The sequence below is a fragment of the Periplaneta americana genome, chromosome 13, assembly GCF_040183065.1.
Source record: "Periplaneta americana isolate PAMFEO1 chromosome 13, P.americana_PAMFEO1_priV1, whole genome shotgun sequence".
Lineage (NCBI taxonomy): Eukaryota > Metazoa > Arthropoda > Insecta > Blattodea > Blattidae > Periplaneta > Periplaneta americana.
Window position 1 is genome coordinate 53,819,929 of NC_091129.1, and position 26,410 is coordinate 53,846,338.

At 35.5% G+C, this 26,410-nt stretch overlaps 1 protein-coding gene across 2 annotated transcripts in view; it reads left to right on the plus strand.

The window, feature by feature from the left end:
* The window catches only part of LOC138711914 (cytochrome P450 6j1-like), a 90,781-nt gene that overhangs the window by 58,893 nt on the left and 5,478 nt on the right, over nt 1-26,410 (plus strand). For both annotated transcript variants that reach the window (XM_069843217.1, XM_069843218.1), the window contains 3 exons: nt 9,066-9,169; nt 14,815-15,036; nt 18,679-18,942. In XM_069843217.1, coding sequence (XP_069699318.1) covers nt 9,066-9,169; nt 14,815-15,036; nt 18,679-18,942 — 590 coding nt within the window. The remainder of the gene's footprint in view (nt 1-9,065; nt 9,170-14,814; nt 15,037-18,678; nt 18,943-26,410) is intronic.

Sequence of the window (26,410 nt, forward strand, 5' to 3'; positions counted from 1 at the left end):
TTCCACGTTTTCACATTTTTTTTTTATGTTCTAATGATATTCAACTTATTTTATATTTTTGTTTTCATATTTTCCGATAATGTTATATCTCTAATGTGATAAGTTGAGCTATATATAATCTTAATTTTCCTTATTGTGTGTACTTAGAAATATTGTATTCACTGTATACTTTGTACTGGACTATTTTATTACTACTACTACTACTACTACTACTATTATTATTATTATTATTATTATTATTATTATTATTATTATTATCATCATGATTATTACTATTCTTATTTTATTATTATTATTATTATTATTATTATTATTATTATTATTATTATTATGAATAATTGTCTTTTTTTTTTGTATGCCTCATTTATTTTGACCTGCTGTTCACATATTATTATGCTTTTTTCTTTCTTTCTGTATGTTATATATTATGTCCGATTTCTTCTTATTTGTTGTTTATTTTTTATTATTATTATTATCTTATTCAATTTTGTGTGTAAAATTGTAGTGTAATTTGTAAATTTGTAGTGTTTTTGTAACGCAGTCTTTACTCCTGGTTGAGTGTTAGAGAAGGCCGTATGGCCTTAACTCTGCCAGGTTAAATAAATCATTATTATTATTATTATTATTATTATTATTATTATTATTATTAATGCAATGAAATGAATAAATTTTCTTTTTGTCCAGTAACGTCTATCAGAAAACAAGTTTCCTTATAAGTCCGTCGATTTTATCTCTGGCTGTTATGTTAACATCTTGCATACTAATATTTCAAATGTTCTAAGTGTTTAAATATATATATATATATATATATATATATATATATCAGAAAGGAGGCCAGTCAGAAGTCAAAAATAATTGAAATAGTATATTATGCTACAAGGTTGGGAAGTGCTTTTTACAAAATCTAGGAAAAATTTAAAAAACGAGCAGAGCGAATTTTCAATTTCCGAGATTTTGTAATGCACTTCACAAATATGTATTATTGTACAACATTTTTTCACTGCCGAGCAAAAAAAAAAAATAACATTACTGTGTGCTTCTATGGACCTGTATGTGTTAGCCAAGTGTCAATGCAAGTTTTGGGAAGGAAAGTATACCCATTGGATGGTTTGGGACACCCTCTTTGTCACTTTATGACCCTTACTCTATATTTATTGCTGTGCCATTAAAATTTACAACCCTAAACACAAGCAGCCAAAACAAGGTTAAAACACTATTGTTTTCTTTTTTCATTATAATGGAATTCTGTGATATCGAACTCAGTTTTAAACAACATTTAAGAGAATTAAGGTGCCGTTATACGTCATGAATGCCGCTAGAACAGTCGCATTGGTAGAGGATAGCCGAAGCTTACGTTATGTTGCTCAGGTGTTGCATGCATGGTCCCGTAGCTCTTGAAGAGTATCTGGAGTATGTTGATGGACATTCCTTCCTAAAATGTCCCACAGATGATCAATTGGGACTGCTCTAGAGGAGTTATCGGGGCTTAACGGCACCTTAACTCTCTTGAATATTGTTTAAAACTGAGTTCAATATCACATAATTCCATTATAGGCAAAAAAAAAAAAAAAAAGAGAAAACAATAGTGTTGTAACTTTGTTTTAGCTGCTTGTGTTTAGAGTTGTAAATTTTAATGGCACGGCAATAAATATAGGGTAATGGACAGGAAGCGACAAAGAGCGTGTAATAAATCACCCAATGGGTATACTTTCCTTCTCAAAACATGAATAAACAGTTGCTTACCATAAACAGGTCCATAGAAGCACACAATAATGTTATAATTCGCATTATGGTTTGAGATTTCAAATTTATTCAAGTGTTGCGTTTTTTCTGCTCGACAGTGTATTTTGCATTAAAAATTTTGAGTAATATTATTCCAAAGCCTTCGCAAAATTGCACTATTATGGTAACTAAGTAACAACAAGATGTGCACTGTAATGGATCTATTTCAGTATAGTTTTATGTTATGAAGAATAATTTCTCTAGCAACAAGTTTCTGTGTGAGGATTATAACTTTAAAGGCCTAACAACAATAGCTGTAAATATAGTAAAAAACACAATCGTGCAAAAAATAGGTTTGCATATTGCAATTTCTCGTTTTGCAGGTATCGACACATTAGAAGTTGGGTGGTACCTTCTGGATTTGAGTTAAATTATCGTTATACACGATCTTACAGGCATTTGTATTTTTCGAGTGCGGTTAATTACTGGTATGGTAATGGTGGGAAGGGCCAGCAAACAAATGTCTCACCCAAAAGTGGGTCGCACCTTCAAAAAGTTTGGGAACCAGTGATCTAGAGAATGTTCTTCGACAATGGAAGCAGCAGTTACGTATTTTAAACATCGAGGATAACTAGAATGTGAAGAATTTTAGTCTGCTATGTTCTATTCTGTTCATGAAATATCTTAATGAAACAGTACAGAGGTGGTTGTTAGTAATTGGATCTGAAACGAGGGGGGGAGAGTGAAACACGACATCTCGGGCAAAAGTCAATATGCAATTTTGAAGAAAAATCCATTTTACATTGCATCGGCAGTCATTACATCTTCCATATTTAACCGAAAAATCGTAATTGCATGTTTTACAAAACACGTGGTTTTGCAAAATTTCCGAAGTTTCTAGTTATGGAAACTCTTCTGTATTGCTTTCTTGCATCCGGTAAAGTTAATTTTCCGCAAACTATGTTTTTTTTTCATCATCGTCTTTGCATTGACACAATATATCACTTATTATTAAAGGAAGACAACTCACTACCAAATCAGAATTTATAGAATAGGAAATTACCACAAGTGTACAGAGAGTTCACGTTTTCAGCATACACTAAAGAAAGAACAAACAATAAATTTGTTTACACCTTTCTCAGATAATAGAATAGCATAGGAAAACAGCACGCGCACAGGAATATTTTAAAAAATATTAAGCAAAACTCTAAAGTCACAGTTAAAAATCGTAGATAAACAAAAGAAGACATCATGGCTCTCCCACGTCGCCGTCTTTTAACTTTGTCATGTTTTCTAATAGCGAGTTTTCAACGTCTGAGAATTTTCGAATCTGATTATTTATGTTCGTGGGAGAAAGGACAAATTTACATACAATATTAGATTCCGTAAAATCCATACCACTTCCTTATTGCCGTAGAATAACTGAGTAAACCGTAGAAACTAAGTAAAATTCATAGTAGTTGGTGGTCGTCAGCACTCGTTGAAATGGGTAGAGTGCATAGAGGGTAAGGAAATATGCTCCGTAGTGCACAAGGGATAGAGAGGCAGCATACCCACCAGCAGCCACGAATGCACTCTAGGGCAGTGTCTTGTCCGCGGGTAAGAACGCTAGCCCTAGAGTGCAGTGTTCTGATGGCCGCTGCTCTAGAATGTAATACCAGAACAATAAAGGATCCACCAATACAAGAAATAATGGCTAAATGGAGAACAAGAGGCTAACAACCCTTATAAAGATTAATACGAAGATGATTGTATTCTAATTCAAAATCCTGATGAGGTTATACACAAAATGGAAAATCGTAAAGCTAGAGGATCGGATAAAATAAATATGAAATTGTTCAAATGAGGAGGTTCTGTTGAAATTCAGATTATTACACGTCATAATATATATTATAGACTGTGTTGGAGAATCTAATTTAATTCCTCAATCCTAGAAATGGGCGTATGTTACATCAATATTCAAAAAGGAAAAAAGGCAATGAATGTAACAAATGTATAAGTAGATTCTGCCTACAAGATATAATGTAAGAGTTAAATAACGAACGTCTCCAACCTATAGTAGAAAGTTTGATATCCGAATAGCAGAAAGGATTTATAAAAGGTAGATCATACAATAGACAACAACTCCACGATGAACAAATTATAGAAAAACACCGACCCCAAAATTCACTTCAGAGTTCATTTTTTATGTTGCAAAATCTATGGCACAAGTACCATGATTTTAGTACCTTTCAGGGGTTGAACTCGATAACTACGGATCTAACAAAAGAAATGGTAATAATTAGACTCCCTAAAAATTCGAGTACTTGTGGTAACTTTTGTAATTTCTAAGACTTTCAATATTGTTTCGGATTGTACATGTGTTATTTTGTCACTATTAGAGTTGGTACAAAACCGAATAGTAGCTCAACACAAGACAAAGGAACAATTCCGTCTCCTTTTATGATACGGGACACCAAACAATATATAGGGTGAATCACGAGGATCAACCGTCACTTACGGAGTTTACTTCCGAAGATATTCTGAGCAAAAAATATCATATAAACTTGTGTTCTAATCTCAATATTTCCGGACTTACACTAATTTGAAGTTGTTAGTAAAATACCATTTTTCATTAGTTTTAAGAGTAAAAAATAATTACAAATAGAGAATGAACTATTCGAAAGTATCATACATTTAATTTACTGGTGTTCTGAAGCTAAAAATGTGTTGTTAATTGCTTTGTACAGATTTTGTTTTTCCAATTTGTAACTAAAAATTATATTATACTTACGAACTTAACACAAAAATTGTTACAAATCCTGCGACTTTAGGAATTTGATTCTTTAATTATGCATCCTAATGTATAGTCTTAAAGAATTTACAAGAGTGGCGTCATTTGTAACAATTGTTGTGATAAACGCGTAAGAAAAATCTAATTTTGTAGTCAAAATCGGAAAAAAAAAATTCTGTACGAAGCAACTATGGAATTCACAACACATTTTTAACTTCATAATACCAGCTAATTAAAGAAATGATACTACTTAATAGTTAATTCTTTATCTGTAATATTATTTTACATTTAAAACTAAAGAATAATGGTATTTTACAAACAATTTGAAATTAATGTAAATCTGAAAATATTGAGATTAGGACGCAAGTTTATATGACATTTTTTTCTGAATATCTTCGGAAATAAGCTCCGTAAGTGGCAGTAAATCCTCGTGAATCACCCTGTATATACAGAGTACACTTGAACATTTGATAATACTTTCACATGGATAGACGTGCTTAAAATATTATATATTATTAACAATGATGTAATATTTGTTTAGAGTTTTCGCTTTTGAATATAAATGACATGCTAAGAATCTTTCAATAATTAAATAGAGTAATACTAACAATGATGTGGTGACTTAACAGTGCACATTGATTGTATCTGAATATAAATGATTTCGTAATATGTTAAGAAAACCTTTGAGTACCAAGAGGCCCATATCTTTAATTAGATCAGTTTTGAGACCAAATTATTTTCCGAAATTAACAAAAAACAAAATAGAATAGTACCTCTTGCACCAATCATGAGGCCAATAAAATTACTTGTATTTTTGAAACATTATACAGAGCGATCTACGACATCTCTACGGCACTCGGGGGCAAACGGGCCCGGCGTCAGCGCTTGTCATTCCCGGTGAACGGGGTCCGCTACAGTCGCTAGAGTCAGCTATTAAAATTACAGTATTCATATTGTTTACTAACCTTGACTACAGGAGGTGTTGAAAATGATGTCCCTCTACAGCAACACATTCCTGACATCTCCGAAGGAAATTGGCATTTAAACGTGCAAGTTCGTCTTCTGTAATTCTAGCAATTTCTAGTACAATACTGTCATATAACTCATGAATTTGTGCGTATTTTCTTTGTATACTTTACTTTTTAGATTTCCCCATAAATAAAAATTGCAGGCTGACAAATCGGGGGACCTAGAGTGCCATAATCCTCTACTAATATCCCTGTCCTCGAATATTTCGCTTATCAAATACAATGTTTCGGTTGCTATATGGGCAACTGCTGAATCCTGCTGGAAATAAGCACTCTGGTACTCGATATCGGTTAACTATTAAAAAAATTGGTTGAGTATTTGTGTTCTGTATCTGTCACCATTGATCCCATCGTCAAAAAATATAGGGCCTATAATCCTATGTGCAGTTATAGCGCAGTATACGCCAAACTTCTCACCATGTAAAGGAGTTTCATGAATGAGATGAGGATTTTCTGTATTCCAGTATCTATTGTTTTACGTTATAACATGACCGTATAAGTAAAATCATGCTTCATCTGTGAAAATAATTACTGTGGGATCCACAACGCCATCGGGAACACTTTGTAAAGCCCACTTAGAAAAGTTCACACAACTCATATTATGTCTAGGCTGAAATTCATGCAGTACAGTCACTCTGTAGGGTTTAAATTTAAGAATTTTAGTGGCTATAAATGCTTTGGTTTCCGAAACACCCATTTCTTGTGAGAGACGGCGGAGAGCTTTTCGATGAGAATGTTCTAACCTTCCTCCTATCTCATAGTTTTTTCTCAGTAAGTATACTTGGGTTACTGCTTCCACGTTTATTCAGAACTGAACCCGTTTCTCTAAACGTTTTTAATAAGTTTAATATAGTCGTCCTATGTGGAACGAGAACACAAGGACGTAACATTCGACAAGATAAATCCTTTGTTGTAATGTAAACTTGGGTGGTGTCATATTAAGCCACAATCTTCAATCTTCAACTAAGACATACGTACTGTACATCAATACAAACGTCAACAGAGCTCACAGGCAACTGAACAGCAGCTCTCTGTTGCAATGTGACCATGTGCTGTGCCCTTGAAGGCAGGGAAAGAGATAGAAGGCAGGGACAGAGAGAGACAAAGACTGTAGCGTGCGACTGTGGCGGACCTTATTCACCGGTAGTGACAAGCGCTTGACGCCGGCCCGCTTGCCGCCGAGTGCCGTAGAGAATGTCATAGACCGTTCTGTATTTAGTTTTGAAATAATCTTTCGTTGGCTGGTAGATATTCTCTTCCTTACATCAACCTCCTCCGGTTGATTATCAGCGGCCTCGAATCTAATAGTAGGTTCCAGAATGAGGGCAGTTTCTAACACGATCGATTGCTATGATGTCAACCCTCCTAATGCTTTCTCCCGTGGCTAAGCAAGCATCTCCACGCAAGGCACTGCTTTAGAACCTTTCCGTTAGTTCAGATGTTCTGATGTTACTATTAGAGCCAGATACAAATACGAACAATATCTCCACGCAAGACACTGCTTTAAACCCTTTCCGTTATTTCAGGTGTTCTGATATTAATACATTTTAGAGCCAGATACAAATGCGAACACCATCTCCACGCAAGACACTGCTTTAGAACCTTTCCGTTAGTTCAGGTGTTCTGATGTTAATACGTATTACAGCCAGATACAAATGCGAACAGCATCTCCACGCAAGACACTACTTTAAACCCTTTCCGTTAGTTCAGGTGTTCTGATGTTAATACGTATTAGAGTCAGATACATATGCGAACAGCATCTCCACGCAAGACACTACTTTAAACCCTTTCCGTTAGTTCAGGTGTTCTGATGTTAATACGTAATTTTCGTCTTCATTTCCATTTTCCCTGCCACAATTTGAGAAATTTCCTATGCCTCTTTATCACAGTGATGTCAAAGTAAGCGCATTTTCCTGACCTTGACATCGTGCGCTGGCAGCAAGCGCTAAGTATGGAAAGAAGAAGGGTTGTGTGTATGAATAAGCAGCCTGTTGGATTAAGAAAACAGTGGTGCACAAACTTCAAACGGAACGTGAAATTTTATGTCATTATTTTTATATGGCTTCTTTCTGTTTGATATTATCTATATTGTCTGTAAAACAAAAGTACTAAGACCAATTTCTTAATATTGCACTTGTGTTTTAAATGTTAATAACATAATAAGGAAGAAGGAATATTCACATAAATTCCACAGTAGTATAACTATACTGTACTAAATGGATGAAACACATCATTCATAAAGAAAGTGATATCCCAAAAAAAGAGATTGAGTATGACATGATACGTTGGAATTGATACTGATATTGACGGTACCGTCAGCCTTATAGAAGTAATCAATAAACTACTCAGTACAAAGCAAAGTTACCTAGGTGCTGTATATGTTTTAAGTGTAACTAATATTCCATAACAAAACTCTTATTGCATTATGCTTTTAAGGTGATATTGGTGAGCAACTTCATATCATCATAATATTAAATTATTTTCTTGAAATGTGCTGAAGCTATGGAGCTGACATTTTTACAACATATGGGCACGTATCTTTTGCTTATGATGTAACAGTAGTTGCTTTGTTAATTCATTTCCTTACAAAAAATTTCCATGCGAATATTTTCAAAATTTTCAATAGACTATCTTCAGTAATACTTATTTACGATATATTAGAGTTACGAAAACATTCTTCAAAGCTAGTAAATAAATAGGACTATATCTTAAAATTTCACTTTTCTATAAAAAAAAGTTGAGAAAATATTTCTTTTGGATAAAATAAAACTTGTGAAAAATGAGCATTAAAATTAAAACTTACATTCTTATAATGCACTTATACTTCTCAGACAAATCTAAAAATTAACATGGATGCAGTTTTAATAAGTTTTCTTCCCTCTATCTATTGAATCAGTTCTGGCGTCCCTGAATATAGCTCGACCAATCGCATATATTACCTTTTTCGTCTGTCTCTTTCCTTTCCGCTGTAAAGCGCTCAGGCTCTCTGAGCTCTAAAGCGCGCGCTTGCTCCTATGAGCATCAATTGACATGACTGCTTTATCACCTCTCACCGGAGTTCTCAGTCTTGTCAGAAACCTTAGTGACATAGCCTACTTAAATACGCAGTGGCGAATTCCTGTTTAACAAGTCACTATATATTTGAAGACGAATTGAGTGGAAAACAAATATATTAAATATTTAACTGATTTGAAAAGCTTGATTTTTTTCGAAATGGTTACCATTCTGTGCCATCTTTGCCGTGGATTTAAGGCAGGTAAGAGAACCCTCTTCCTAAAAGAAACGTTATAGATAAATTTGCTGTTCATTTTTAATCCACTTAAAATATCGCTTCTTTTAAGTACCTTCTTCAGCTACGTTCTTCTAATCCACATTAGAAATTAAATGCGATTCTACGAGACTAGAGAGTAATTATTAGAAAATTCTTAGTTAACCGACAATCACCGGATGATGCTGCTTCATTTTATTATCACAATTAAAATATATTATGGAAGTGTATTGATGGGAGTGAGAAGAATGACTTTCTTTTACTTTTATTTCAGAGAAAAGAATGGAGTAGTAAGAAGAGACTTCTTGGAAAACATGATCGAGCTAAGAAAAGGATCGACTCAGGACAAGACAAATGGAGTCGTTGGTGATAAGTTCAGTGAGTATTGCTGTTAATGCACTTTTCAGCACCATGATTATAACACATTGATTATTTAATTAATTACTACTTGTACTGGATAATTAAGAACGCTTTCTATCCCTATCTATTCATAGGTTAGATTAATTTTGCAATCATTTTAGCTCCGATAACAATTATGAAGAGGACGTATGTAGCACTGAAAACAACTTTTTCAGCTTCTTTGAAATCGGAAAAGTTTTCGGTACGCCGTATGTGTAAAGCGATTGTTCCTGAACTATTCGACATATTTTTTTTTTACAAACAAGTCCCAAGATTCAGCTCAACGGCGATTAATGCTTATGCAATGTAGTAAATATTCCAATAAAAACTGAAGTAGTTATTTAAAAGAAAATGGCGATTTGTCAAAATGGGGCATAGCGATTCTTTTCTTCACAATTTTGTTTGCCACATGAAACAAAGTGATAACTGATTAGTTGCGTATATAGTATGCGTAATTACATCCCTAATCGAGGTATCCTCAGACAAAACATTTAAAAATTGGATTATTCATGTAACTTATGTAACTAATTAATACAGAGCGATACAAAAGTCGCGCACATCTTAATAATACGTTCACATATATTTATAAAGATTAATTTATTACGTTTACTTACATCAGTTTTCACATGCGTTACATCATTTTTCACAACATATGCTGAAAATGGCAGCCCCGTTCAGTAATGCATGTACGAACTCTTTTTACCATGTTTGCGGCCATTTTTTTGATCACGCGTACACTGATGTTGTTAATCTCCGTTATGTTCCTCTTTAGTTCCTCCAGAGTGTGCGGCCTGTTTGTGTAAACCCTTCCTTTAAAGGTGCGAACGAACAACGAACGAATGATAAAGCGAAACTTCGTTGTTCGTTCGCTATTTGGAGCAACGTATAAATCATCAGCAAATGGTCAGAAAACATTCACGTTCGCTGATTATCAGCAATAATGGCAGACGAAAATATAATTATAGCAAGTGCAACCGTTGTTATTATAGGCAGTTTAATAAAAAGAAAGTTAAAAAACAAAAGGTGATGGTGGCAGACGCCACTCTACGAAAGTCGCAATCAATATAGAGGCACTGACTTGCTTCATGATTTACGTCGAATGGAATCGAGACAGTTTCACAACTTCTGTCGCATTTCAGAAACAGACTTCGAAATATAACTGTGCAAAATAGAGCTAAAAATTTCCAAGAAAGACACAGGCTGACGAGAAGCAATACCTATTCAGGAAAGGCTAGCATTAACATTTCGATATCTTGCTACAGGACATTCGTATACAAGTTTAATGTATTTATTCAAAGTGTCTAAACAACTGATTACCAGGATTATTCCAGAAGTATGTACAGCTATAATTGAGGAAGTGGAAGATTTTATTAAGGTACGACTGCAAGACAGGGGAAAGTTTCAATATACGGATACCTCACTGACAATAATTAGTTTAAAATACTAAAAAGAGAGATTTGTCTGTGTTTGTCGAATGCGCATTATGCTTACGAAAAGGCACTTTTCAGTGCCAATAATTTATTTTGTGTGCACAAGGTTGGAGCTTTGTTTCTTTCTGGGCGTCAATTTGTCCAAAAGGAACGACATATGTTTATACGCGAACCAAGTTGACTCGTACACTTCATCACTCCTCTTTCCAGATCTTTTTGTGGACTTCTGTCTTTCCCTCCGGAATGATGTCAGTAGGGACTCAGTTTTCTTTTTGACTTCTGCTCCCTACAATAAACAAAAAATATGTATCCACTGAAAATAAATAAACAAAAATTATTTTCAAATTTTGCACGTGTTTGACTCGCCTACGTTACAGCTGAACATATTTCCAATAGCTTCCCAAACATCATGTTTTCTTACTTTATTGTGGTAAGTAGGATGCTTGGGATTCCATAAAGTTTCCTGCTCCCTATATGCATTAATAAGATTTATAACAGCGTCTTCCGTCCACTCCAGTTTCGACATCCTGTTGGTGAAATTGAACTAAGCGCTGCGTTCTGCTACGAACTACAAGCTAGTGGCAAATCCCGCCCACAACGAATATCAACTTCCTTTGACGTACCGACAAGCGACGGATCACTTCCGAAGGCAAACCAAACGATCGGTTTACGTGACACACGTTCCGATTTCAATCAGCGAATGCATTCGTTTGCCGTTCGTTCGTTCGTTGTTCGCTAAGTGTGTACGCACCTTAAGATGACCGCACAGGAAGAAATCTGGGGTCATTAAATCGGGGAAACGTGAGGGCCATACTCCTTGAGAAATGACACACTCATCAAAAAAATCGCTCAGAAACTGCATGGTTTTATTAGATGAGTAACATGTGGCACTGTCATACTGGAACCAACAGTCACGTTCGTCATTGTCTTGAAGCACTGATCCACATTCCCTAAAACGGGCGATTAATTTCGTTATGGTCGAAATGTTAGACACTGCCACATGCGGATAATTCCTATGAAATTCGTCTACAACACGCGTATAAGAAAGACTGGAAAAATTATGTTCAACAATGAAAACTCGTTTCTCTTGGGAAAATGACATGTGTGTCGAGCAATAAACAAAGAACTACCGCAAGCGTCAGTGTATACATACACATCACAATGACGTCTAGGTTTGTTAATATTCATGATGCTATCTAGCGGTGGCCGATAGCACTTTCCAACTGTACTACTCAATATAGGCACTATAATTTTAATGTGCGCGACTTTTGGATCGCTCTGTATTATCAGTAATAACTTATTATTAATCAATAACTAAAGGCAATAACTAACAATACAAAAGTAATATCGTACAAAACTACGAGTAGTTATACGGTATTAATAGAAAATGAAACAAATTCATTAAGTTAATGGTTCAGCCAAGAATAGTTTTGAAAAATGAACCTAACTCCAGCCGTTATGGAAATAAAGCAAAAAGGACATTTATGTTCCTGTGACAAATTGTCTACTTCTCTCTGCTGGTAACATGAATAATACAGCATTCGTGTGGACTTTTTGCTGTTCAGTTGTGCTAGTTCTCTCACTCATGTGGTAGCTATTAGGTTGCGTCCACTTTCGGCTTTCCCTTTCAAAATTCACTTATGTTCCTTCAATGGAACGGCAAAGATCGTAGTGAGAGCGCACATAGGCCAATTTGGACCCCGTGCTTATTTATTGAATATGAGAGTAAACTACACAGTTTTACATTATATGGCTTATTTATACTAAACATGATCAATTTTGGGCCCGGAATGAGCAATAGAACATTTTTCAGTGCTACTAACTGACATTCCATATCAGTTGTAATTTTCATTGCAGTTAGCGCACTGAATTACAATTCCCTTTATGAAATGAGTTTTGCATGCCCACAGTGACATTTTTCACACTTAAATTCTGTGTTCTTGTCTGCTATTCTGGGACATATGTGACAAACGCCTCTGTTTTCTTCCTCCTTGATGGAGTGGCGTGATTATTGTAGATAATTATGTTCTGATTCACTCCAATAGCTTCCATTGCTACACGAATTGCTTCTTGAAGCTGCAATTCGAAGCCCTTTCTGCAACATAATAATTGGTCTCCCAGTTCCAACAAGAATGTCGTCGATGATGTCGCACCTTAGTCTTCCAATCTGGATGCTTCAAGAGCCAAAGGATGAGTGCATTTATGCAACTTCTGTCTGCCATGTTGTAGAAGAATCTGAAGACCCACCGAAGTATTCCTCCACACGTCGGTCGTGTACTCTTTTGCCAGTTTGTCGACATTTAGGCCTACGCCACAAGGGAAAACTGCCGTAAATATAACTGTAAAGGGCAATAAACAGCTTGAGATCTATCCTAGACCATATATGTAATTAATAGCTCAACCCTATGTTAAAATCGCCAGCACTTTGAAGAGAACAACTTCCAGGATCGCCACCTGTCCGTCGTAAACGAACACGAGATGGCAGTACAGTCGCTAATGCAATTCAAATGGGAATTATGACGTGACTCTTTATGTAACAACGAGATGGCAGCATAGTAAACCAGACGAAAGTTGTTACCGTAAAAGCCTATAAGGCCGAGCTAACTGAGTATATATAATCTAGGATCTATCAACAATGTGTTCCGCAGCTGTGTAAAGTCAAATTTTGTGAACACTAGCTTCAGTTACTAGGGTTATTACGCTATGGGGTCCATTTTGGTAATGATTTTTTTAAATAGTATTTCCGTAAGTGGGAAGAGAGAATTATTTTGAATATATACTGTATTTATCTTAGTGCAATTAGGGCATAGAAAAAATAACACAAGATGAGGGTTCAAGATTTCAATAACGTTTAAAAAATACGTAGTAGTGGGGTCCATTGGGCCCCTTTCGTAATGTAAGGGTTAACAGCATTACCAATACGCAGCTCCGCCGATTTAATAGAATATGTTTGAGTTTAAAGAAAGCAGCAAAAGTACAAAGTGGTCTGTTGTGATGAGAATCCAAGCCCCCGCATACCGTTAAGGCATCATGTAACAAAAGTTCACGTCTCAGTAATTTTTACAAAGTAAATATTATTCAACGTCTAGAAAACGACGCAAATATTAAGGATATAGCTGGAGAATTTAAGGTATATTTATTTAATTATGTTTATTTATTTATTAATTTATTTACTTACGTACTTATTTATTGGGAATAAGACCTTTGAAGAAGCCGAAATGTAGATGGGAGGATAATATTAAAATGGATTTGAGGGAGATGGGATATTATGGTAGGGACTGGATTAATCTTGCTCAGGATAGAGACCTATGGCGGGCTTATATGAGGGCGGCAATGAACCTCCGGGTTCCTTAAAAGCCATAAGTAAGTATTTATTTATTAGTTTTATTTGGTTTGCTTGCTTATTGATTGATTGGTTGATTTATGAACAAATAAATAAATGGATGAATGAACGAATAAATTCATTCATTCATTCATCCATTCATTCATTCGTCCATTCATTTATTTGTTTATTATTGTATTTATAGATAGATATATTCTAGGAAATAAAATTAATTTGTATTATCGTTGTATCAGATTCACGTTTTATAATGAATTTACAACTTTCAATACCCATTTCCGTATGATCGATGTTTTGATGTCCATAATATTCCTGGACTTTCATGCTATACCAAGACGAAAGTACGTAATTTGCTCTTGGCTCTACTTAAACATGATGCTTGAATTACAGGGGACTTTCTCTGCGTGTTATATCTAAGTAGATGAACACTGACTTTCTCCTGTAGCTATAGACTATCGACGGAGCAGTGTACTACTACTACTACTACTACTACTACTACTACTACTACTACTACTACTACTACTACTACTACTACTACTACTGCTACTGCTATTACTACTACTACTGCTGCTACTGCTATTACTACTACTACTACTACTAATACCGCTGCTGCTGCTGACATAGCACGGTTATGTCGTAGTTAGTGTGCTTGCTTTGTATTCGAGAAACCCGGAGTTCGATTCCAAATTGTTCAAATTTTCAACAACCAACAACCTATATCTTCCAAGAAATTGGTCTCAGCATGACGCAAGATCACCGACTAAAGCAGTTTTTAGTCGAACGCCACCACTGAACCACAGTGGCAGAAAAGACTGGATTAAATAGTAACTACTATCCCTTGTGCACTGTTACAGAGATCGACGGCGACACTTTCATCGCGCAGTGCTTCGCTTTCTACTTCGGCGGTTTCGAGTCCTCGGGATCTACCCTGACCTTCGCGCTGTACGAGCTGGCTCTCAGACCGGACATCCAGGCTCGGCTTCGAGAAGAGATAGTCCAAGTTCTGGCCCGTCATGACAACCAGGTTACGTACGACGCCATTCAGGAAATTACGTACCTCGACATGGTAATATCGGGTAAGAGTTCTGGTGATGCATAACACAGTTTTACTAACCGCAGGTCGCCTTATAAATGCTACACACACATGCCTCAGGCGTTAACGTCAGCTCTTAGATCAGCGGTGACCAAAGCGGGTGTCGTGATTACATCGTATAATCACAGACATTCAAACGGCCACGAGGAGTTTCCTGTACATTGCTGTGTGTTTCATTCACGTACTGAAGGCACGCAGTGGCGATTTCATGTCGCTTTACAAACTCTGTCTCTACAAGCAGTAAGAGGTGGTTCCGTAAAGAATGAGAAGAACTTTTTTGTTGTTCTGTAGGACAAAATGTAATATTTTACTTTGCTCAACCTTCAATTAGGAGTATATAGAAACATTAACTGCCACACTGAATAATTTATTATTATTATTATTATTATTATTATTATTATTATTATTATTATTATTATTATCATTATTATTATTATTATTATTATTATTATTATTATTATTATTATTATTACTGACCACTAAGTATGTGTTTCAATAATTCTTCTGTACGTCCATGAATATTGATATTTTTAGATCTTCTCTCTATAAGGATAAATTATTAGGTTTTATCTCAATTTTAATCTTCTTAATCTTTAGATGAGGGTAACTATTTATTAGTTATTCATTTAATAATAATATTGTAGAAAAACTGATTCAATTTTATATGCCAACGAAGTGTTAAACGCCAGGAATTCACACTTCTTAAATCATAGCCAGGAAGAGAAAGATGACATAAATATATGTAAGGAAGTCAGCTACCTAATGGGGTTTGAAATATCTCGTGCTCTAAAGCCTTTTAATAGAACAGACTTTCTCAAAAAGAGTAATGATTGAAATAGCTTAAATAACTTGTCCATAAGAAGTTTTTAATTTTGAAAAACTACGAATTTCTCGACCAAGTATCGAGGGAAGAATTTAGAAAATTCCTGATTATATTCAAGAGGAAGGTTAAAAAAAGAAGCAAGAAAAATCGTATACTATTTACTGGCTCTTGATGACAGCAGTGACATTACTGATACAGCAAAGCTTAGAGATTTTTTATCCGCGGGATGATCAAGATGTTAGTACAGGAACCACCACTGGTTGTAGTTTTCATGCCAAGTACCTTTCCTCCATCTCCTTACTCCATAGGCTGTCTGTAGCATGTAATTACTGTAGCTCGAGTTTTGGTCACCGCTGTCTTAGATATTCACAGAGTTATTACGACTGTCTTCAGAGTTACGTGTTTTGATGACGATGACGATGACGATGATGATGATGATGATGATGATGATGATGATGATAGATGGGAAACTGTTGCTCTTCGGGCAATACGTATATCTTTCCTTTCAATTGTACTTGTGTCGTAGGAGTATTACCACAGTCCAGTATATACAGTCACGAAGCTTTAGTTGTGAGGGTGCTAGGAACAATAGACTGTGCGGGTACTATTTCGCATTGTCTGCAATGAGGCGATATTAACGATCCTAGTGGTTAGCAACTATCTATGGATGCATATTTATTACGTTTTGAGCTTCGTGACTGTATAATATACTAGACTGTGGTATTACATTCTGGTTGAAATGAGTCCTTTTCCCTAACATTTCCGCAAAAAAATATATACATCAATATTTCCTGTATATGATAAAATGAAATGGCTTGTTGTGTTCAACCACAATAAATTACATTATATATATCATAATTTAAATTTAAGGAGACATTTCAAAATAACTCACGTGAAGGATTAGGAAAGCAGAAGTTCTAGAAATAATAATAATAATAATAATAATAATAATAATAATAATAATAATAATAATAATAATAATAACGCCGAGTTAGCTCGGTAGCGTGTCTGCCTTCAGACTAGCCGGCCCGGGTTCGATTACCGGCGGGGTCAGAAATTTTCATGTAAAATTTCTACCTCGGGACTAGAAGAGATGGCGGTGCACAACTTCTAATCACTAGATTGTTCACCAATATGCCTGGGTTAAACCCCAAATCTCTCCGCAGAGAAGAGAAGGCATATGTCACTGTTGATAGTGATTCGTCCGTCGGACGGGGACGTTAAGCCTGGTCGCCCCCTTCGTGCTATTCGACAGGAGTAGGCTACGTGCCGGCACCGGGTTTCCCCTTCTCCCTTCCTTATCATCATCATCATCACTCATTCCAGACATTACACTTACACGAAAACTTACACATACACTCATCCTAGTACACGATATAACTCTCCACAGATACACATCATGTACAGTGTGGCCCGCCGAAATGGTGTACAGCTAGAAAATGGGTCACAGTTCTGCCATCTATCTGCAAAATGCGGAACCCGAATCACATAAATTGAAGTCGGTAGACATTGGATACAAACATACATACATTCATGCATACATACATACATACTTAATATCATCATAATCATCATCATCATAATCCAAAACTTGTTTTAGACCAGATGGTCTGTTATGTTCTCACATCAGTCCATCTCTTAGATGGGCGACCAACGGCTCTTCTTCTTTTTTTATTTTAGTAGGTTATTTTACGACGCTTTATCAACATCTTTGGTTATTTAGTGTCTGAATGAGATGAAGGTGATAATGCCGGTGAAATGAGTCCGGGGTCCAGCACCGAAAGTTACCCAGCATTTGCTCATATTGGGAACGGCTCTTCTTCCACGAGGAGCATATTGCAGGATTTGTTTCGGGAAGCGTGTTCTATCCATCCTTCTGACATGATTTTCCCAGTTTTTTCTTTGACTGTTTACAAATTGTAATATTGGTTCGGTTATGAGTTGTTTCAAGATATAATTTCTTTTGTGTTTCCATTTTATGACGCTTGCAGAGCGTCTCATGAACTTCATCTCTTGAGCAGTCACGTGTTTTATGGTCCAAGCCACGGATCCATAAGATAGGTCGGGCAAGGGTTTTATAAATTTCGTTTCGTGAAATTAAAGATTTGGAAAAACTTATGTGTTTGGAGAACACCTAGAATTCTATAAAAAGATTTTGAAGTGACCTGTAAACAATGAAAACCAAGAAGATGAGTGAATGGAGTGTAAATAATGAATATTTTTGTAGATTGTTTCAAAATTTGGCAGTGCGATTATAATAAGTGCAGTGAATATTATGTTAGTTCGGAAACATGGATGGAAAATATAAGCAAATATATCTAGTTCTAGTAACTGTTTTTCAATTCCTTTTAATGGAGCATCAGTCTTCAATATTTAAGTACTAATTAGAATAACCAGCAATTAAAACGGCATTACAATCTCTCGTCTGGGAATCAAAATTGAAATCATAGAACTTTACATAATTGACATTATTTTTATTACACTATTTTGCATTTTAAAAAGTCTTTTTCAATTTGCCAATAAAATATGTCTGTTGACTGATGCCCTTTTAAAAATATACTATTCATTAATGTTTACATAGATTTTAACAAATGACAATATGTTGGAATTGATGAGTTTCAGAAAAAAAAAAAAAAGAAAAAGCGTTTTTCAATATATTTACTCCTGGTTAAAAGAGCTCAAATCGACATGTTGGGTGAAGAAATCTGAAGAAAGAGCGGATATTTCGTTGCTAAAAATTACCTACAAAAACTTGTTTTAATATGACACAAAATAATAAGAATATGTCTTCCTCATTTTTAGAGACACTACGCCTACGCCCTGTTCTGGGATTTCTTGACCGAGTTTGTGTCAAGGACTATCAAATACCGCATCCTTCTGGAAAAGGACAAATCACACTACCAGCGGGAACTCCAGTGTACATATCCATGCTGGGAATACACCACAACCCCGATATCTATCCAGAACCGTACAAATTCGACCCGGAGCGCTTCACAGAGGAGAACAAACAAAAACGCCCCGGAGTATCTCACCTTCCATTCGGAGAAGGTCCTCGAATATGCATTGGTAAGTGCTATTAACTGGTATCCAGACTTAATACGCCAACAACAGAAAGCAAAATTGTTTATTATAGACGAATAGCAGACAGAAATTAATCAGTGTTATATTATCCTACACTCTGTATGACTCTCTGCCAATGCTGGGATAGTTTTTCGAAGGAGTTTCCTTGAAGATTGTTGGATAGAGAACGGAAAAGGTGGAAATCTAAGAAAGCAAGATTGGGAGAATATGAGGGATGTGGCACCACTTCCCAACACTTATATTGCTTTCCGCTCAATTTTAATAGATTATACATTTACCTTGACTATTACACTTTTACTACGTCACACTACTTTTCACCAATAAAACGGTACGAAAGGATGTCTTTCAACCAATCATGGCTGCTTATCTCACAATTTTATCGCGTCCCTAGCATTTGTTTAATTTTTATCGCGTCCCTAGCATTTGTTTATTTTATCACTACCCTTGCATTTGTTCCTTTGTTTTGCCAACATTTCAAACTGCACTGGTCTGGACGTCAAAAAACAGAAAATTACAAACCACTCCAGTCGATGCACAGCACTTTCAAATATGACTCGTATTTGGCATTCAAGAACAAGAATGAATAAAGATCACTGGTCATAGCTATGCATATTCCCTGAAACCCGATTTACAAATAAATGGAGAGCGCCATTCGGAAATCCTGAATAAGTTGAGGGATACACTATATACATGAACGAGTTCACTTCTTTTACGTACACGTCCAATATAACATCAACTGAACCACCAACCACTAAGCCCAAGGTTGCGGGTTCGATCCCGGGCCAGGTCGATGGCATTTAAGTGTGCTTAAATGCGACAGGCTCGTGTAAGTAGATTTACTGGCATGTAAAAGAACTCCTGCGGGACAAAATTCCGGCACATCCGGCGACGGCGATGTAACCTCTACAGTTGCGAGCGTCGTTAAATAAAACATAACATTTTTTAACCAACCACTAAAACATTCAAATTTTAAAATTGTACTTTCTATAATTATTTCTTTTAAAATTATTCATGTTTATTTTTTATTTCATCATCGTTAATTAAAACGTTTCTTGTTTATTTCATCATCCCTAATTAAAACTTTTCTAACACTCGTTTATATTATTTAGGTTATGTTTGTTATAGCTTCTGCTATATGATATTATGGATAGTTACGTATTAGAGATTGTTTAATACTAAGATTTATTGAAAATCATCTGTCAAATGACGTTGATTACTGGGATCCGGATGATTGCAGTGAAATGCAAATGTTTTAATAAAAATGAAACTGAATCAACAAAGCCTTCTTGACTAGTAACCGTCCACAGAGTTCAATGAAGATTCCATAGTCGGCACAACTGATAACAAAAAACCAGCTAATCATAACACACTACTGCCATCTAGCGTAATGTTGAGATGGTACAATAATACATTTGAAGACAGTTGTATTTTCGTAAGTCAATTAATATTTTATTGTAATTATTGGAGTACTTTGTTACTTCTAACCTTTATATACTTTCTTCTAATCGTGTAATAGTCAATTAAATCCCACTCGAGTTTTGATTTTCTCTAGATAAATCAAAACCTCTAGGGAGATTACTGTTGATAAAATCAATTAGGTCTAAGTAAATTGTTTTTCGAGAAAACGCGCCATGACAGGTTAGGTTTGGTTTGTTCAGGCATTTAGTACGACTTGCATATATGTTTTTTGATACATAACATCGCTTTTATTCGTAGTAAAAAATGCCGGTGGTACCACTGGGTTATGTCGCCATTGCCTGGTAGGGTTATAAAAGTGGACGCTTTATCATGTATTTTCTTTTACTTTATTAAAAATGCGTCATTGTAGACCTACTCCGTAAATCTTGCACTTCACTAATGCAGTGCATTCTTAAAGAATGTACTCACGAATTTTACTAACAATTTGATTCTCTTTAGTTTGACATGGCTCGGTACGGGTTTTTACTTTTTTTTTCATTGTATATGATCTTTAGTTTTTTATTTAAGTCCAATTTTTGCTTTAAGATTTGGTGATTAGTGGCGAGCGTAGTCGACTCTCTGAATTATCCACTTATTTCTAAGTCCGAAAATTATACGAAATTAAATATCACATTCGAATTGCCTGTCTTTATAGATAATACTAGTTACAGTTCTTGAAAGTTTCGAAACTAAGTCTGACGAAGAAGAAATCAGCAGCCAATGGGACTGAGTTCTGAATATTGTTTGTTGTTTAGTCAACTGTCCGAAGACAGGTCTGAACCTCACAAGTGATACCAAGAAGGCACCAATTATGAGGCACCTAGGCCATGAGATAATGGGGTAGGGTGGCCAGTTCCTTTCCCCCTCCACTGCATTACATCGCCGACTAGCTAGATATGAAACTAGTCAGACTTCAGTCGCATACAAACAATTGGTCTGCCTGTGACACATATCGTCGAGTGAGCTGTACTGCCTGATAATAGAAATACAGCCGCACTCGTGAACAGCGAATATTTTCTAAAACCACTTCGGATAATGATGATGTATGCGCTTATAGAAGCAGTTTCAGAACTAAGATGTTTAAGCAGGAGTCATTTACATCTGCGTCTCGTAGAGGAGCGATAATGTGTTCGCTAATTGATTCGAAGGTTGTGAGTTCGAGCTTTGTTCAAGTTATTTTATTCTGTTGTTCTTTAGCGATATAAATAACATTCAAGTTATCATTTATACTCTGTTATCGTCCTTTAGCGTTATAAATAATATTCAAGTTATCATTTTATTTTGATATCGATCTTTAGCAATGTAAATAATATTCAAGTTACTATTTGTATTCTGTTATTGTTCCTTAGCGATATAAATAATATTCAAGTTATCACTTATATTCTGTTATCGTTCTTTAGTGATATAAATAATATTCAAGTTATCATTTACACTCTGATATCGTTCTTTAGCGTTATAAACAATATTTAAGTTATCATTTTATTTTGATATCGATCTTTATCGATATAAATAATATTCACGTTATCATTTATATTCTGTTATCGTTCTTTAGCATTATAAATAATATTTTAGTTATCACTTTATTTTGTTATCGTTTGTTAATGATATAAATAATATTCAAGTTATTTATATTCTGTTATCGTACTTTAGCGATATAAATAATATTCAAGCTATCATTAATATTCTATTACCATTCTTTAGCGATATAAGTCATATAAATTTAATGTTAGAGTTGAAAAAATATAGTTGCATAACAGTAGTGTTAGTTTTTCTTCTTATATACCGTGTTCCGCTTAGAGGAATCGAGAAATAAGTGATAACTTCAATTTTAAATAATGGTTTATTAGCATACCTTTTTACATAACTTGATGTAAAAACTCTCCGAGCTTCGCAGAATGCTCAATGCATCTCGATGTTTGCTACTTGAATTGCTCTGCAGACATCTAAGTGGTATTCAATCTCCCGTCAAGTGTTGTGTAGCATTTGTGGTCACTAGCGCAGCTGCATTTGTGATGCGTTGCCTCAATTCTTCCAAAGTCTTCCTCTTTGGTACACAGCATCCTTCACGAAGCCCCAGAAAAAAAAGTCCAAGGGGGTCAGATCGGGTGACCTGGTTGGCCAGGAAATGAGCCCTTGTCTTCAGATCCATCGATCCATGTACGAAGAATATGGCGTTGTACTCGCGTAGCAGATTTTTCTTCTGCTCGCCATAGCACACACTGAACTTTCTGTTGTGGTGTGCATATGTTGACCATGGCGTGTTTTCCTACAAAATGGCGCCAAGCTTGTTTTAGCAACAAACAAACGAAAGTAACGCATACAGCTGTTTTCAAACTTTGTTGCGTAAACTTCAACAGTTTCTCTATCTTGTCAGATGTAAATCTCAACGATATCTTAATAGGTTTTACTGTAAGTCGTGAGCATTTATTTCTCGATCTCTCTAAGCGGGACACAGTATATTATTACAGTATACTATCCTTTAACACAATAAAATGAAAAAGAGTGACCAAGATTTCAACCTGAGACGTTGACATCAAAATTCGAACGTTCTTCCGACTAACAAGCAAACATTCTGGTGGGGGCAGATAAAAAAGTTATTTTTTTTTCTTTCACCATGTTAATAATGTGAAAAGAAGTGTTTATACAAATTTTGGCCACTCCACTGTAATTACGAGTTGTAAAAAACGAGTTCGCCAAGGGCCGCTAACAGAAAGAATACATTGGAAAAATTTATTGGAACAGACACAGCAATTGTTGAGCTATTTTTCAACATAATCCCCACCGGAATTGAGATATTTGTCATATCATAGAATCGACAGAGATGTGAATACAGCTGTCAAACGCTGGTTCCGATCTCAGGCGGCTGACTTCTAGGACACGAGGATACAAAAAATGATCCCATGGTATGACAAATGTCTCAATTCCAGTGGGGATTATGTTGAAAAAATAGAGTAACAATTGCTATATCTGTTCCAATAAATTAATATCCCAAGAAATTGTGTTTTCTTTCTGTAAACGGGCCCAAGGAAACTTACTTTCTGGGGGCCCTTATAATTGTGTTCGAGTGGCCAAAATTTGCATAAGCACTTCTTTTGACATTATTAACATGGTGGAAGAAAAAAAAATAGCTTTTTTTTCTGCCCTCATCAGAATGTTTGCTTGTGAGTTACGGGGCACAAGTAAAAACCCATATGCGGAAAAATTGACCCAATCCCCCTCAAAGACGTCCTGGATGCCTGGAAGCTCGTCCAGGATGCCTGGAATGCCGTGGTTGAGAACTTTACTATTTGAAATGACTAGTTGATTCCGTGTCCACTCCACTGCAAGATGTGATCGAGATGGGAGGGAGATGGACTAAATATTGAATCGCGACTTTTTGTTTTGTTTTCTTAACCTCCAATTGTTTGAATTTTCTAAGGAAGACACCAAATAGTTTGTTTCGTTTATGCCACGAAAGTTATTTTTGTTGGGAATATAATCTTTCTTTCTTTCTTTCTTTCTTTCTTTCTTTCTTTCTTTCTTTCTTTCTTTCTTTCTTTCTTTCTTTCCGTTTGCAGCCTTAATGTCATAGGCCTAATAAATAATGTTAAAGTCATGGCATAGTTCATTCATGAATCTGATACTAATTACTAAAATAGTCATAAAAGAGACTGGAGCAATAATATTTTCTCTCTCTCTCTTAAAAACAAGAAAACTTAAAAAGCACTAGGTTGTGTTTGAAAGCACGACCTCATGAATACCAGCCCGAAACGCTACCATCACAGTAGCACTATAGTCTAGTATATACAGTCACGAAGCTCAATACGTAGTAAATATGCATCCATTGATAGTTGCTAACCACTAGGATCGCTACTATCGCCTCATTACAGAACAATGCGATATAGTACCGGCACAGTCTACTGTTCCTAGCACCCTCACAACTCAAGCTTCGTGACTGTATATAGCCTACTAGACTGTGGTAGCACGGGGAACACTGTAATTATAACTATAGATATCAGGCAACGTGGTCCAACAACATGTATCATCGCCTATCTCCGAATTGTAGCGGAGATACCTGAAGGGAACTTGGTTTCTAGAGAGCGATCACTTTCTCTTTTGACAGCTGTACATATCAGCCAGAACCTCAATCAGAGGATATTCTGAATGTTAGTAAAGAGGAGAAACGAGCGCTGATTGACAGGAAGGGAAGTCAGTCAATCCTCGTTCAACCAAGATTAATCCACCACGAAGAGCTAAACCCAAACAATATTAGTGCCATTTGCGATGTAATACCTTTGAGACTCTGAAATTTTGGCCGTCTCTGTGATAAAAAGCAGGTATCTTGATTAAATCAATATAGAACAAGAATTTCGGATGGTGGCAAGCAGTTTCAAATATTGTATGATATCTAACAGACTCCCTTCCCATTAATTTTGAACTCCAAAAATTAAACAACAACAAAAATGTTATATGGTCTTACACTCGTCCTTCGTTTTAAATTATGTGTTTCACTCATATTTTCCCTAATATCCTAACACGACCGCATTATATTATATTTTTTTTCTGATTTGTCGCGCAGTGAAAAACTCCCGTTACATAATATATAATATACGTAAATGACCTATGCCAGGATATTACATCAAATGTGAGGCTATTTGCAGACGACTGCATTATCTATAGAAAGATTAGAAATAATTCAGATGTAGATGCTATTCAAACAGACTTGAATAACATTTACAACTGGGCGTTAAAGCATAGGATGAAAATAAATGGTTCTAAAAGTAAATCTATAACATTTTGTAAAACCCGAGAGGAAACTAGTCTTAATTACGAATTCAGTGGTGTTGTAATTCCGCAAGAACAATGTTGTAAATACCTAGGAGTGTATTTAAACTCCAGACTTTCTTGGGGAGAGCATGTTGATAATGTTACAGGCAAAGCATGGAGGGCACTTCACTTTATTATGAGAATCTTGAGAAAGGCTAGCCCCAAATCGAGGGAAATAGCATATCTAACATTAGTGCGACCGTTAATGGAATACGGAACTACGTGTTGGGATCCCTATAGAATATATCAGATAAATTCCTTAGAAAGAATCCAGTATAGGGCAGCTAAATTTGTTAAAGGTAAAAGAGAAGATGGGAACGATACGATAAAAGAACTTAAATGGGAAACTTTGGAAAACAGACGTAGGAAAACTAGAATAACATCACTGTATAGAGCACATCTAGGTCAGAAAGCATGGGTAGACATAACGGCTCGGTTAGAAAAGCCAACGTACTATGGTAGGAACGATCATGATTTTAAAATCAAATGTAGGAAACAGAAAGCGGATGGAGGTAAATTCTCATTTTTAAACAGAACTATAAATGATTGGAATGACCTACCTGCAGCGGTCTTTGAGGGCTGTCCTTCCTTAAGGAGATTCAAGAATAATTTAAAGAGTTGTGTATAAAGTGAAAATTAAAATTAAGGTGACATTCAACATTTAATTTTTTAAGGTGACATGTATTTATCTAGCCTTACGAGTTTACTTCCTTGGTTTGAATTGTAAATTATTTAAAAATAGCGTGTAAGAGGGCCTTAGACTAGAAATGTTTAGTTTAAATGTAGTTTTGTTTATAAGTATGCATAAGAATGCAATTATTTGACTTATTTGAACTGTTGTATCAGTGAAGCGAGGTGAGTCAGTGAAGTTATGGTTTTACAGTGCAGGGAACAGTTCCGATCAGTGATAATTTATAGCGTCAATGAAATGTGTTCTATAGTGTCAGTGAAATGTGTTACAGAGTGTCAGTGAAATGTGTGCTAAAGTGTCAGTGAAATGCGTCATAGTGCCACTACAGGGAATGAGATGAGAGTAAAGTGAAAGACTATTGAAACTTATGTAGGACCTATACATAATTATATAGGTTGTGTTGTAAAAGTAAGTGTTTTATTTTATGTTTTATTATTATTGTGTATTCTTATTGTATTGTGCATAAAATTGTATATGTGTTGTAAATTGTATTATGTA